Source organism: Panthera onca, chromosome B2 (assembly GCF_046562875.1).
Source record: "Panthera onca isolate mPanOnc1 chromosome B2, mPanOnc1 haplotype 2, whole genome shotgun sequence".
Lineage (NCBI taxonomy): Eukaryota > Metazoa > Chordata > Mammalia > Carnivora > Felidae > Panthera > Panthera onca.
In genome coordinates this window covers 55,550,653-55,567,082 of record NC_138343.1, presented here as the reverse complement: position 1 = coordinate 55,567,082, position 16,430 = coordinate 55,550,653, and the positions used below count along the sequence as shown (strand labels likewise).

General features: G+C 35.7%; 1 protein-coding gene across 6 annotated transcripts in view; it reads left to right on the top strand.

Annotated features, from left to right (window-relative positions):
• KHDRBS2 (KH RNA binding domain containing, signal transduction associated 2) overlaps window positions 1–16,430 on the top strand; it is a 600,763-nt gene that overhangs the window by 563,712 nt on the left and 20,621 nt on the right. For 3 of the 6 annotated variants that reach the window (XR_013555659.2, XM_078447039.2, XM_078447038.1), the window contains exon 8: window positions 12,224–12,282. The exons of the other annotated variants lie outside the window; for them this stretch is intronic. Coding sequence is in view for 2 of the 3 variants with exons in the window: in XM_078447039.2 (XP_078303165.1) it covers window positions 12,224–12,282 (59 nt within the window). In the remaining variant the exon portion in view is untranslated. The remainder of the gene's footprint in view (window positions 1–12,223; window positions 12,283–16,430) is intronic. 6 annotated transcript variants of the gene reach the window in all.

Here is a 16,430-nt window from a genome sequence, read left to right as displayed (position 1 = left end):
ATGCTTCTTATTTTAAAGCACTTCAACATCATCTGACCATTGTCATATCATTGGGTTTTATTGAATTTGTTTTCAACTGAAAACCTAGGTTCTTCCTAAATGAACTTCTGTCAAGCCAGTTCTCACACCAGCCTGCATCTTTGCAATTGATTTTTTTTTAACCTAAACGCAGAAGTGTACATTTATCTCTGTGACATTTCACCTTGTTGTTGAGTCCTTGTATTGTTGATTTTGAACTACTTTTTTGAATACTCATTCTGAAAGTCAGAATATTAGCTATATTTCTTAGCACATCTTATATTTCTTTATCAAGTACTTTTCAAAAAAATTTTTTTAGAAAAACAGAGTACCAAGGACATAGTTCAGTAGCAACCTTTAAATTGACATTGACCACTAATTCAAATTCTGCTTGAATAGTTGTAAACATAGCCACAAATCTACATGGCTGTACTGTCAGGCAGCATACAAACTATTCACAAAGAAATTATGTAGTATTTTAAAACTATTCATTTACTCAACAAGCATTCATTGAATGTCACTATTTTGCACCTATATATTCAAAACTAAAAAGGCATAGCCCGGTTGTTGATTTATACACAATTAGTGCAGTTTGTTTTTTGGGGTTTTTTTTGTCTTTTGTTTGTTTTATTTTATTTTATTTTAATTTTAATTTTTACAAAATATGATCCTGGACTTCTGCATGAGAAACACCTGAAAATGAAATTGCAGATCTTGGGGTCTTGCGTCTTTGTGATGCTTATGCACACTAGGTATTGAGAGTCCTTGAGCTAAAGGAAGAGACAGAATTTAAAGAAAATCCTCATTCAATGAGAGCTGCTCTACATGAAGATGCCAGCAAGGCAAATGGGAAGGGGTAACACCTTGCCTGGGAGGCCAGGTAATGCTTTAATAAGCCAACCATTGAGTTAGACCCCAAGAGGATGATGGATACCTTCTTTAGTGAAGAAGTAGAGGAAGTCCCATCTAGATTGAAGGGTACCATGGTCAGGGAAATGGGGTGATGAAATGATTCATGATTTTGGGAGACATTCTACTATGTCAGGGTGTAGGGTTTGGTAACAGGGGAGTGATAAGGAAAAGGCTAGATAGGTCATTAAAATGTAGATACAAAAGGGACTTGTATGCCATACTAAAGAATTACCACTAACAGTCTGGGATTAGAGAAAAGGGAAACATGAAAATACACAATTACAATTCAGTTCACAGCATGCCACAAGGATGGTGCACAGAGACACAGCCTCACCTGACTTTAGTTAAATATTGAGAGTTTCTGGAAGAATGTGGCTTTGTTTCCTCACATAAAGAAAGACTTGTCAAAACAGAATCATTGTTATTAATTTATATACTTTCCCCAGACTTTGTTTTATTTATTTAAATTTCCAAAGTCTGGTACATGAAAATAATCCTTTAATAAGTAAAAAGTGGTTCTGGAACATTATGCAATAGAGGTGAGATTCCATTTCCAATTTGAATGGGGAAGAATATAAATCACCATTAACACATAGCCATAGTGCAGTTTGCACCAATGAATTCAGTCTCAAAGTCAACTAGAATAGAGTACTGAAATAATTAGAAATTATACTGATGTTTACAGAGCTGAAATGTTACTGATATACATGAATTATGATTCAGCCAAAAAACTAATGTGTATACAGTTGGAATTATGTCCATTTCAAACTAGGGTTCAATAACTTCTATGTATTTGTACCAAAAGCATGTAACAGCTCATTTAATAATGTCATGTATCACTGAGCCTAATTAATCAGTCACTTGAAGGTCTTATTTAGAGAAAATAATTGCTATGTTCTAATGATAATTCCATGCAAAAAAAACCCCAGAAGATTAATGTTTTTGTTATAAAATTGCTCACCCTTCATTTATGTAATAAAGGGTCAAAGTAAGCAAAAAATACAAGCTGAATTGGAAAAAAATGATTAAAGAGAGTCTATAAAAATAGACCATTTTTAGAAATGTATGTGTAGTGTTGAATCCAGAAAGCAAAAGTATATCTAAATGTATTTCTCTCTCTCATTTGGAGCATGAGGTTGTACTCTCAAAATACCCATTTTCTATAAAGTAGATCATTGCAAAGCTGATCATAATTCTACACTAGATGCCTTATATGGACCATCTATCTTGATCATTAATCTATGAGCAGAACAAATATGTCACTTCCCTCATGAATAATCAGCCTATATTTCATCCTGTGAACATTAAATACCATCAACTGAAACTTAAGAGGGCATGTATGGTTATTTCATGTTTCAGAGTATTTCAAGAAGATGAAATCTCTATCAGCATTGCAACCTTTATGAATATGAAAAAGGGGAACTTTATGTCTGTGCCTTTATTGATTGGACAATTACCCATTATTAATATTTACTAAGTGCCTGATATGTACCAGGCACTTATCATGGGGCTGTCTCAGGTTATCTCATTAATACTTGAGGTAAATATTATTATTGCCATATTAAAGGTGAAGAAACTGGAGTTCAGAGAGATTAAATGATTTGTCCAAGATGACACAGTCAATGAAAATGGAAAATAGCAGCTTTCAGTGTTCAGTTCAAATACTTTTTTTTCTGTATTCTGTGTATCATTTCTATAAGAAATACTGATTTTCCTCCAAATGGATCCAAGAATGGATTGTGGACTTTTTCTGTCTCATAACAAGTTACCTTTGAGTAAGAGATTTATATCTTTGACTTTCTTAAAATAAATTGTCCAGGATAACTGCGAAGGGTTATTTGTTCTCGTTCTCTCTCTCTCTCTCTCTCTCCTTCCCCCCCCTCCCTCCCTCCCCCCCCTCCCTCCATGCTCAATGTATTTGGTTTACCAGTTAATCTTGCAAGGCACAAATTTATATTCTATTTATAAACAAATACGGCCACTCTATAACACAATACTTTTCTGTGTAACACTATTGGTTGGATTGAATGAATGAATGAAATCAATGAATGAATTTCAAAAATATTTTAAACTATGCAAATTTGATGGAATTCCAAAGATACTTTAGAAATACATATGTATCTAAAGCATTGATCTTCTCCCTTGTTAGAACTCTGTGAAAGCCAACATTTCCATGCTGACATTTGAGCATGAAAAAAGGTATTTGCATTTTAGTTGAAACATGTACACATTTAAAAAGGAATGTATTTCATGTAATATTTTGTAGCACACACACACAAAATTATCAACATATTTTCAATGTTTAAGAGAGTTTCATTTATTTAAAATTTTTTTGATTTATTTCTGCATTAGGAATGTATAAGTTATGCAGTTAAGTGTTTCATGTGGTTTATTTTTATACCAAGTTTTTATTTACTAATAATTTCAACGATAGTGAATTCTCAAAAGAGAACATGATCATATATGTGAGCACTAATTTCTAGTACAATAGTTAACTTGTATGTTTCAATTCTCCAGTTGCCCTCAAAATAAAGGCCAATTTCTAAATGGAAAATTCTTGAATAGAAAACGAAATGTATAAAAAATGAACACATAAGGGTGGCTAAGTAATTTAAGCTATATATTTTTCATATTTAAACCTCTTATTAATTACAGTGGTATTAGTATTTGTGATTTTAATCTAAAAACATGAGATTAAGAATTTTAAACTATACATAGGTGGATTCACTCATAATTAGCAGTTATAGTATGTTTTCCTTCCTATGTTTTTCCTGTATAACTGGATGTATCGTAGTTGTGTTTTATATCTATCTGTTTTAATAATTCAGAATATTTCATTTCTAAGCCCTTGAAATTAATTGGTAGCAGCCCAATAAATATTATGAGTCTTCATTTCTATCTACTTGTAGTATTAATCATGGCAGTGCATTCAGAGGCCACCATTCATTTGTACAAATTAGTTACCAAATTCAAGCACATTTGGTTGCTTTTCAAAATGTATCAGTGTGTTGCGATCATAATCTACATACTAGGTTTACAAGTTTGTAAGTAGTACTTTCATGGAGCTTTATGAAACTTAACAGAAGGCTTTAATCATCATGTAAGTAGATATAAAAATAAAGAACTACCAATTCGAAATTTGAGGGTGGGATCTGGGCTGAAAACTTAACCTTTACTTGACAAATATTTCTGGAAATACAGCATAAATGCACAACATAACAAGGCTTCAGCAAAAATGCTTAGGAGAGCAGTTTTTTCCCCCACATTTTTACAACCTAATAAGCCACAGTGTTCCCCAATGCATTGCTAAGAGAATGAGTACAAGATCCAATCCCTTTAGCCAGTGCCCCATATTTTTTAAAAATGTTTTTATTTATTGTTGAGAGAGAGGGAGGGAGGGAGAGAGAGAGAATGAATGAATGAATGAATGAATGAATATGTAAGCAGGGAGGGGTAGAGAGGGGGAGACACAGAATTTGAAGCAGGCTCTAGGCTCTGAGCTGTCAGCACAGAGCCTGGGGCTCAAACCCAAACCCAGGAACCATGAGATCATGACCTGAGCCAAAGTCTGATGCTCAAATGCCTGAGCCACCCAAGTGCCCCAGGAAAGCAGTTTTCTTTAAGAGTAAAAATTTTAAGAGTACTTAAGTGCTAAAAATAGGTAGTTATAAGTCTCTCATATTAATACATTAATCAAACCCCTCTATCCCTTCTCCTAAAATATCATTTTACATATTTAAAAAAAATATTTTTAATTTTTTTTTTTATATTTGAGAGAGACAGAGACAGTGTGAGTTGGGGAAGGGCAGAGAGAGCCGGAGACAGAATCTGAAGTAGGCTCCAGGCTCTGAGCTGTCAGCTGTCTGACGCTTAACTGAAAACCACCCAGGTGCCCCTAAAACATTATTTTATATATTTTTTTATTTTTATTCAGTTTGGAAAATAATTAATGAAGCTTCAGTTAAAACTCATCCTCATCTATCTGTCCTACTTCATAGACACAGATCTTACTCCAGAATCAAGAAAAGATTGAAGTGAAAGACAACATAGCATAAACTAAACGCAACTAGAACTTATAAATGTGGAAGCTTTAATCTTTGGAGGACCACAAAGAGCAATGGTGTATTTGTAACGTGTTTAATGATCTCTGGTAATTTTTATATCCTACCAAAGTAAACAGCTGGAAAATTAAGCAATGTGTGGATTTTTAATAAACTGCCTCCCCTATTTTTTTTCCCACTTATGCCAGTCTAACTGGGTTGATGATATGAACACATCTTCTAGAGCGGAGCTCTCACTTATATTACTGCCAGTATCTCTATTTGTAACAAGTGAATGTCCAACACATTTCCTTTATGAGCTTGGTTAGTCTCGGTAGCTCCTGAACTAGCCTGATCCACCATCAGTGTGGTTTCTCCCACCACACAAACACGGACACCAACTGCTAGATTGTGAAGCACCATAGAAATGTGTTATTATGTCACAGGTGGGTGCACTAAGAACTTGCTTGGAAAAATAGTTTGATTGTGGTGATATTATTTGGTTTTCTAGAAACCGTATTTCATCCTAATGTTGTCTGTTGTGCTCACTGCCACTTGATTAACTGTCTTAGTAAACTGCTAACATAGTCTATTTAGGGTAAAATGCTCCTCTGTCCACCAAAAAAGAAGTGGAATTTTCCATACCTGATTTTCTTTCTCGTTTTACAATTGATCATTAATAAACTAATCTGATCTCTTTCCTACCTCTTTTACTTCACTTCCTTATATATTGTTTTTTTTTTTTTCCTCCAAGTATTTTTTAGTGTCTACAGTCTTAATATCAAAAGGCCAAAATGTTGTGCACAATTTTACTAATAATTACATATTGTTTAATAAGTCATTTTAGCTAACATGTTATATCTTGATTTTATATATGTCCCAATTCCTAGGAAAGTTATATATGCTATAACCACCACAGTAATTAAGTTCCAAACCACCAATAATTGTCATTTTAATGAACACTTCCACAATTGTCGCAATGTGTTTAGATACCTTGAGAGCTAAATTTTCTAAAATATAAGGTGGAATAACAGTGAACTGAAAATTAAATAACCAGGTTGTGTTTAAACTGAATTTGTTCACTTTATTCACATTTCAACATTATTAAGAACATGTAAACAAAACAAATGTAATGAAATGATAGTTTCTGAAATAATGAAAAGTATAGAGCCAACACTACAGTCTACTTTCTCTAGCTAAATCATGTATGATTTTAAAGTTCAAAAATAATATAACAATATAAAAATCACAGATCCATTGGTCAGTTACAATATTTTTAAGCTGTCAATCTGAATTTCATTCATATCAGAAAATAAATTTTTTCACTGCTTCCATTACTGTCACTATAACTAGATATTCCTTCTGAAGCATACACAAAGTTTTACAAAGATATTTATAGCAAGATATTCTAAGATTATTCATGTTCAAACACAGTCATGTCTTCTTTGAATTCTTTTATTCAGTCATCTATTCATTCAACAAACGTTTACTGGATGCCTGTTTATCTTCAAGGGACTGCTTTAATTGCCACCATATTATTTTGGATATGGGGCATAGCTTCCTTAGTAAGGAGATCCACAATTCAGTGGCCTAAACAAGAAAAAAAGTTTATCTCCCTCACATATAATAGACATGCACAAGTAGGTGGGCTCTGCTTCATGGCGACATTCAGGGATCTAGGCTACTGGAATGTCATCGCTCTTAGTTTGGCTGCTATGACACAATACCATACATGGGGTGGCTTATAAAAAGAAATTTATTTCCTAAAGTCCTGGAGGCTGTAAGTCCCAAATCAAGGTGCCAGCATGGTTGGGTTTGAGTGAGAACTCTATTGTAGGTTGTAGACTTCTGTCTTCTTCTTGTATCCTCACATGGTAAAGAAAGAAAGAGCATGAGAGCTCTCTGGGATCCCCTTTTCAAGGGCACTAATCTCACTCAGAAGGGCTCCACTCTCATGATCTAATTACTTCCCCAAAGTTCCACATCCTAACACTATCACATGGGGGGGTTAAGATTTCAACATACAAATTTGGGGAGACAAAAAGATTTGGTTCACTCCACCATCATTAACACAGTTTTCCAAAATAGTTCCAAGTCATTCACATTTCCAATCAGTTACATAAAGTTGAAATGAAGTAGAGGACAAAGGAATTTACTTTTATGCAGATCATTAAAACATTTTTACACATCACTCTACATCTATGCTAGGAAATATAATTCTGAGATAGTCTTCCTTACACAAAAGACAAATGGACTTGGAAGGGATAACTAGAAGTCTTCTCTGTCCAACCCTCTAGCTATGCACATACAAGTGAATACACTTCTTCTCATTAAAACAAAGATACCTACCTACTGCCCAAGAGAGAAAATCCAAGTTCAATTCCAATTACTGCAACCAGCTCAAAATCCAGAAACTATGGAAAATACACAAAACTACATGAGGTTTTGATATGGTTCTTTGAGGTCTGACAACCTATAAAATGATGAGCAGATTATCTTTGCCACTCTCAACTTTCTTCCCCATACATAATACCCAATATAAAGTGGTGGAAAAGGAACAGAATCACCACAATAGAAACTTTCATTGGGAAACACTGAAGGCTCCATAGGCAATAACAATTATAAAATCCGCCAAGTAGACATTAAAAGACACCTAAGCAACCACGCTGAAATAAGTTTTTTGGGTAGTGCATCTGGCAACCTTGTGGGTTTTTTCGTCTTTGTTTGTTTTTGTTTTTTTTTTGTTGTTGTTTTTTCTGGAGATTATACCAGATTTACTAGAAGGTTCTTCTTTATCCTAATGGATAAATGGTCTTAATCCATAGCCGCATCTGTATTGAGTCAAGTATAGTGTGCCCTCGTTGGGGACTTCATAATTTTTACAGCCAGCATGCTTGTACATGTTCAGGAACCTGAGGAATGTTCTAGGGATCATACGTGGCAGTGAACTCTAATGGGAAGAGGTGAGGGCATTTTTGAGCAACCCTCATCTCTTCTTTCTGTCATACAGAAACAGCTGATTTCTCTAATCCTGCCAAACCACAAGTTTCTGAACACTCTTTCATTTTAAATTATAGAACTCACACATAAATCAGGCAGAAATAACTTCTCTTAGCAAAGTTCTTCACTTCTGTTTCTTCTGGAAAAATGGCCCATTCTTATTTAAGCTCATGACTTTTGTAAACCTTTCTAAAAACAGCAGGATTAAGAACATTTGGGCTTTGTTCAGCTTTTTCCTGTAGTGTCAAAATATATGCAGACCTATATGCAGCCTACTGTTCCAAATTCACAGGCAATGGCATAACAAGGCCTATTAGCTTTCTACCCTACTATAATTTTTCTCCTTGCACTCTCCACTCTCCCACTAAGCTAATGCCCGGTATTTGGGGATTTTAATGGCAGTTCTACACTTCTCCATACTCATTTCTTTGACCAATTGTTGTGACAGAGAGATTCAAAGTTCAGTGGCTCAAACAAGATAAAAACCATTTTTCCCCCACAACAATCCCTAAGGTAGGCAGTGGTTTACCCTAAGTCTGCTCCAACATGATCATTTAGAGACAGAAGTTCCTCTCATGTTGCCACCCATGACTTCCTAAAGCACTGTCTGTATTTGCATGGTAACTGCCAGATCATTACTTTGAGTGCCTTCTACCAACTAAGGAGATGACTGCACAAGTCCAAGATGAACTTGTCATTGAATTTGAAATAACCTCAGGGTTGCCACTCTGACTTATGTGTACACCCTGTGCTTCCTGACTTAGTCACAAGGACACATCTAGTTGTAAGGATAGGTGAGGGATGTATTTATTCGCAGTGCAGCCATTTGTCCATGCAAATGTTTTCTGAGGGAAGAAATGAGAAGTAATGTTTAGACAAGCAAAGGTATGGACTCTGACAGAGACCACTATGCTTATTATCTGTTATTTTGCATTATCCATTATTTTACAAATATCTGATATGTTCCACTTTCCCGTTTTTAGAGTAGCTAAAAGTTAAAACTCCCTCTTGTTGTGGATGTATCATTTAGGACAGACAATAACTGTAGTTTCTTTGTCATGGTCTCTCTCTTTTTCCCATCCCTTACCTTCATCAATTAAAATTGAAACTGAGGGGGCGCCTGGGTGGCTCAGTCAGTTAAGCATCTGACTCTTGATTTCAGCTCAGGTCATGATCATAGTTGTGAGATGGGGCCCCATGTCAGGTTCTGTGCTGAGCATGGAGCCTGCTTAGGATTCTCTCTCTCCCTCTCTCTCTGTCCCTCCACCACTAACTCTCTCTCTCTCTTGCTCTCTCTCTCAAAATATTAAATAAATAAACATTAAAAATTCAAATTGAAGTCCAATGAGAAACATAATAATGCCACTAGACAGAGTTTGGAGCTAGTGGTCTTCATACAGCACTTTGCGAAACATTGTCAGGTTTTTTCAAGGAAACATGATTGTGACAAAGGGAAAGAGAAGCTGCTGTCGATGCCCTCATTTTCTCTTCATCCATATAAATGGGAATGCTGCCTGTTAAATCATATTCTCATGACTTCCATCTCTTGATCATCCAGGGAATCAATGTAACATCTCTCAGAAATTTGTGACACATGCACGAGGGTTCTCAATGAGGCTGTATCACCCCTTTTAAGCTAAGTATGTGAAAGAAGAGAGAAACATCCAGCCACTAGCCAATGGCCTTAGACCTCTATAGTCTCAAGGGTGGGAAGAAACACATACTACCATACATTTTTTCTAGATAATTTGTGTATAGATATTCTGGGCAATGAAGGCTGCACTCAGTAATCTTCTCTTTTTCCCAACTACTTTGTACTAAAACTGAGTAAGTGAATTCTTAGTTGCCTCCCTAATTTCTCTCTCTCATTTTCACCTCTAATACACAGACTTGTATTTTCTTTTTTGCTTCTCTTTCCTTATTATCAATGAAATCTAAACTATTTATTTTAATGAGACCTACGAGACTGCCTTGAGGGATAATGACAACCACAACATTCTAGGCCTATCTCTCCTTTCAACCTAACCCTTTGGTATCTGTGGCCCACCCTCAGCCATTATATAATTTGGTATTTGATCTTAAGCCATTTTCTTGCCACACTTCATCACTGGACCAGTGGCCCATAGATTTAATAAAATTCTTAGAGGAGACTGGAACTCTAAATTAAAATCTCTGCTTTTTATTGAACACTTGGGGAAGAGGATTATTTTATGTATGGAGGTGTTGCTTCCTAGGTAAACATAAATGAGGATCTGAATATTCCAAGGTAGAGTAAAACCTTGGTTTGTGAGCATAATTAGTTCCGATAATATGCTTGTAATCCAAAGCACTTGTATTCAAAGCAAATTTCCCCATATGAAATAATGGAAACTCAGATGATTCATTCCAAAACCCAAAAATATTCATATAAAAATGATAATACTGTAATATAATACAAAATAATAAAGAAAATAAAAAATATAAGGAAAAATAAATTAACCTGCACTTACTTTGGAAAACCTTCGTGGCTGGTGTGAGGGAGATGAGAGAGAAGAAGATTATTGTAGGACAACTTTCACTATCACTAACAGAATCACTGCTATCTACTGGCTCAATGGATCTTTTTCTGCATGAGGGCCATTGTATCTGCTCACACGGATGTTGACTATAGTATAGTATTAATAAACTTTTGTCATATCCTGTATTTAATGTAGCTGGTAATAAGGCAGCAGAGGAAAGGGTCTATATTTGCAGGCAGCCTGACCTAGAATGAAGCAAAGCATTCCTAAGCTTACTCTTATATGGAAAAGCAAAGGGCTGCCCATAGGTGCTTTGAAGTGACAAAAAAATCCACTAGTGTCATTTCTGGGCACCTTCCAGTGTTCTGAAAAATCACTGATTTCTGCCAAACACCATGGCCTGAGACTGAGCATCTGAATAGAGGAGACAGTCACCCATAATTCCACAGCAAGAGAAGAACGACTGCCTCAGTTGTGATCATGTGACATTGGCAACATGTAATACTCATATTGCAAGACATCGCTCATTTATCAAGTTAAAATTTATTAGAAATGTTTGCTCGTCTGGTGGAACACTCGCAGAACAAGTTACTTGCAGTCCAAGGTTTTACTGTACTTAAAAGGAATTAGTAATCTTGACATTATTTATAAATTTATCTTATATAATATTTAAAATTATAAATGAAGATTCAAGCAGAGGATGTAAAATGAAGGCGCTTATTTGAGGGGAAATATCATATATCATAAATTATAAATGTAAATATAAATATAAATGTGAATATATTAATATAGTAATTTATTCTGAGGACATCTCAGAAGTAACTAAAATGGCTAAAGGAACAGTAAATGGCCAACTGTTTTAAATGGTGCTAATGTAAAATGAGGACCATGTGTTGACCACTGGATTTGAAAATGTCAGGATATTGACAAGAGCTGTTTCAGTGGAGACAACAGCCTGATTGGAATATCTTCAAAAGCATGTGGAAAGCAGTGAAGAGAGTGAACAGTTGCCTCTTTTCAAGAAATTTTTCTGTAAAGGGACAGAGAAAGGGCAAGTCACTAGAAGAAGATGTGGGGGTGAGGGAGGACTTTTTTGGGAATGAGAGATATATGAAATGCTTGGATGCTAGTGAGAATGATACCTTAAAGGTGGAAGTACCACTGGACAACTGTAGTGGGGAAGCCTGTTAGTAACTTGAGTAAGAAATGAAGGAAGGACACCTTCTTGTCAGTTATTGAAACACAGAAACATGTAGCAAAATATTAAGTAAAAATAAACAGCTTATATATTTGAGAAGTTCATGGACATGCCATTGAAGGGCTAGAGGGGAGTATAAATATAATTTCAGTGTTTGGAAGTAAAGATGAAATTGATGCTTAAGGTAACAGAATTAGAAGCCACATACAGTTGACCAGATTGTCATCTTGTATAGCATAGCACTTTTTCTTGGAAATAGACCTTTATAACTTTCCTCTTGACAAATTTTGAAGTATGATACTTGTGTTTTAAGGAAAATTTGATTTATAAAATTGGAGGTTAGAGATAAAAAAAAGTTCTGAGGTGGCATGAGAAAATCATAGCGCTCCTTGTTAGTAACCTGTATGTCTTACAGAGTATTTTTTAGGATTGTGTTTTATGCTAGAGGTTCTTGGGATATTACTTTAGCACACATTTTGCTTTCAAATTCCATATGAGTTTCTGGGTTGATTCCCCCTTATTACAGTAGCATTGATTGCTGTCTAAATCTGTTGCAGTGTGCCTGAATACTATGACTACGGTCATGGAGTAAGTGAGGATGCCTATGACAGCTACGGTAAGACGTTTTCTTTACTAAAACTGTGAAATCAGAACATCCATCAGTCACTGACAACTCAGAAATTACTTCTATCTTTCTACCCCCAGTTTTTACAGAAGTCCAGACTAAATTGATTTATGTAATTCCAGGGTGAGATCTGACGTCCAACAGCCAGTCCCAGAAAACTGGACAGATCAATTTTGATCAAAATTTCAAAAGCAATTAATCACAATCATAGATCGTTTTCAACAGCAACAGTGAGCATTTTGAATAGTGTCTTACATGTTCTACTGTGCCCATTGTCTGACTCATTGATTTGACAACAATGCTGTGTCTTTCCTGCTGTCACAAAGATCATCAGGGCAATATACAGTTAAAATATTTTACAACTTTTGAGGGCAGAAAATGTGGCTTTCAAGTTATTTTTTTATAGTGTGCATAGGCATAGTTCTTAAAAGTGCCACATAATTCTTGGCATGAGAATTAATCAAACAGCATGTCAGTCTATAAAAATAATTAATTTCAAAAAATACACCATTTAATTAAAATACTTAAAGTTAATTGTAATTCAATTCAGTAAGATTTATTGAGTATCTGTGACATATCAATATAGTATATCACTTTTGAAACGTAGTTTTTCATCCCTTAAAATCTATATGCAGTATCACCAGTTAACCACCTTGAAAACACTCATGTAATTTTTTCAGCCCCCAATTTTTATTGAAATAATACCAAGGCCTCTCCATTTCTCTTTATGGGGAGCAGTAAAAGAGATCATGAATGTTGCTTCTGTGTCGGGCTCCACATTATGAAGGTGCGGTGCTCCATAAAGATGCGGAAGGGAAGGTCAAGAGCTCAGGAGGAAAGGAGGAAGTGCACCCTCCTTGGAACTAGAGTTACCAAATAGACTCAATTCTCTAAGGCAATCATGAGGCCAAGCTCAGAAATAGTAGAAAAATAAAGCACCCCCACAATGATTGCCATTCATAAGCTGATTACGTACATATATTTTCTTATTTATTTTTTCATAATAAATTGAACCATTAAGTGTTTTGAGCTCCATTTTATAATGAGGAAACGGAACAACAGAGGTTAAGCCGATATAAGAGTACAGCCATGAGGCTCGACTTCGGTTTTTATATTCTCATCGGTGGTTGGAACGCTATTAATTGCTGCTACCATACATGAAGTACCTACCTATTATGTCTCTGTACTGAGCAATTTATAACGAGGATTAGAGATAACAGAAATAATCCTCATTCAACATTACATGTATATCTATATAATCTAATCCCCATTAGACACATACAGGGTACACACTCCTGTTGCCATCTGCATTTGACAAATAAATAAGGGACTAAGGCTCAGAGCAGTAAGTAACTTGCCTGAGTTAAACAATTAGCAAATGACAGAGCAAGAATGTGAATTCAAGTGCGTCTGATTTTGTTGTTGGGAAGTGGGGGGCAGAGTTCAGTCGACCTAGTGAGAAAGAACAGGATCTGCTACTTTAAACCTGACTTTGTTTTAAAGGAAGGGAATTGAGCTCAGTGAGATTTCTCTAAATCCTTCCAGCTGCTCTCCCACTAATCTAAGGTTGTCTACAGCATTTTACAGGAAAATAATTAGTCTAAAATGAGCACTAGGCTCACTCTCTCTCGGATTCCAGCTTCTCCAGCACCAAATGAACCTAATCTCCCTGCTGTGAGAGACAGGCATATTCTCCAAAATAACTTAAACATATTTTCAGAAATTATTTCACAGAAAAAATAAGTGATAGACAAGTTTGCACAGGTCTGGCTCAGTTGGTACAGTATTCGCTTAGTTCAACAGAGCAATAAGTCAGTCTGCATTGTTCCAAGCATATTCTTAATCAAATAGGAATCAAGCCATATGCCTTGTATAATTAGTTACTAAGGATGATAGATGAATAAGATACAGCATGGGCCTTTCTTTAATTCATTCAACTTTGTGCATATAGGTATCACCAGGCTGTAGGAACATGATGTTGTACACAATAGACAATTTCCTTCCTCAGTTCCTACTGTTTACTGTTGAGAAACACATGGGTACATATAGAAACTCGTGCCATATTGAGGTGCCTGGGTGCCTTGTTCGGTCAAGCATCTGACTCTTGATCTCATTTCAGGTCATGATCTCACAGTTCATGGGATCAAGCCCCACACTGGGCTCTGTGCTGACAGCACAGAGTCTCTTGGGATTCTGTCTCTTCCTCTGCCCCTCCCTGCTTGTGTGAGCTCTCTCTTTAAATAAATAAACTTAAAAAATGCACCAGATTATAAACCATATGATACAAGAGAACGTCAGAGAACATTATTTATGTAACAAATATTTATTTAGTGGCTAACACGTGTAAGCCATTGTTCTCAATTCTGGAGATACTGTAGTGAACAATCTCTTCACACTTACATTATTATTTATAAATCACTTTTTTAAAAAATGGAATCTTCATTGCAAAAAACAGTCATTGCTTTTTATACTTAGCACAATTTGAAGAAAATCACACCTATGAGCTTTATTTTATGGAATTACATGTAGTAAAATCAATGGCAGGGATGAATCTGACGGTGTAGTTGGGTAATAGGAGATGGGTTTTCTCTTTCTCAGCTATTTACATTTTAAAATGTTACCACCATGTAAGGTAGTAGAGAAAATGTGTGAACACAAACTATTGCTTCTCAGATCTTATAAGGGACACGAAGGGGGCCATGGTCAGGAGAGTGGGACTCACCTCTGTAACCTATAGGTCTTACATGATTCTTTCTTGGTTATTTGATTCTTCTGCAGCAAAGTCTCAAGACAACCCCTTTTAGGGGCGCCTGGGTGGCGCAGTCGGTTAAGCGTCCGACTTCAGCCAGGTCACGATCTCGCGGTCCGTGAGTTCGAGCCCCGCGTCGGGCTCTGGGCTGATGGCTCGGAGCCCGGAGCCTGTTTCCGATTCTGTGTGTCTCCCTCTCTCTCTGCCCCTCCCCCGTTCATGCTCTGTCTCTCTCTGTCCCAAAAAAAATAAATAAAAAACGTTGAAAAAAAAAAAAAACAACCCCTTTTATTTTAAAAGCTACACCTACCCAAAAGCACTAGATTTCATCCTGGGTCAAATTACAATTTACCAATAACCAATTCTCAGCACATAGAAACAGTTGATAAATTATTTTTTAATGAAGTAATGAAGAAAAGGCAGAAAAGGATTTGACTGGACAGAGTAAGAAAGTTATTAAGTAGGAATTTTTACATAGTAACCTAACCTATTTTATTAACTAAAATGTCAGCTAAATTGACCATATTCTTAGCATTTGAAGATTACGTATATACATGTGCCTAAAAACAGACTGATGTTTAGGGCCATGATTTTTTCCTTGACCACTAGGATCTGTGGCCATATTGTGACATTATTGAGCAAGCATTAATTCAAGAATAAACTTCACATTCAAGGTGTTTTTATTCTTTGCTTGAAAATGTTGGTATGTCAACACTCTATGCATTCTAATTTAGGAAGTGCTTCTTGATTTTCATGTCAGAAGGATAATTGTTCAGGAGAGAGTTTAGTTATTTTATTGAGGTCAGAAGTGATATCCCAGGGGCTGAAACAAAGAAATCTAGCTAATATGTTGCAACCTTCTTTCCTGGTGTAGATCTCATAGAAAATGGTATGTGTGCAGTGCAGTGGAACTGAAGGAGGAGCTGCTCACAAGCCAGGATTCAAGCTGTCCAAGGTCCATTCCACAACCCCATAACCCTCTCAGCTCACTACAACCTATCTGTGGTACACATTAGGCCACAGAAGGGGGATCAGAGACTCTGAACAAAAGCAATTCTGTTTTAAATGATGCACATGTGAAATTGATTTTATTTTTCTAGATTTTGTGGGGTTTTTTTTTGCCACAGGTGTTCAGAAATCTAAGCAGATACGTAGGTCTGATTAACCTAACAAATAAGTTATTTTTTTTTCTTATTCTAAAAGTAATACACTTCCACTAGAGAAAGTTAGTTTTGAAAAAGACAGAAATTTTCAAACCATCCTGAATTACACTACTATATTCATTCTTTACTTTTTGTTATATATTTTGCCAGTTTTTTAATCCTTCATGATACACATTTAAAAAGAGAACACAAAATAGGATACTTCATAAAAATTCTTTTAAGATTTT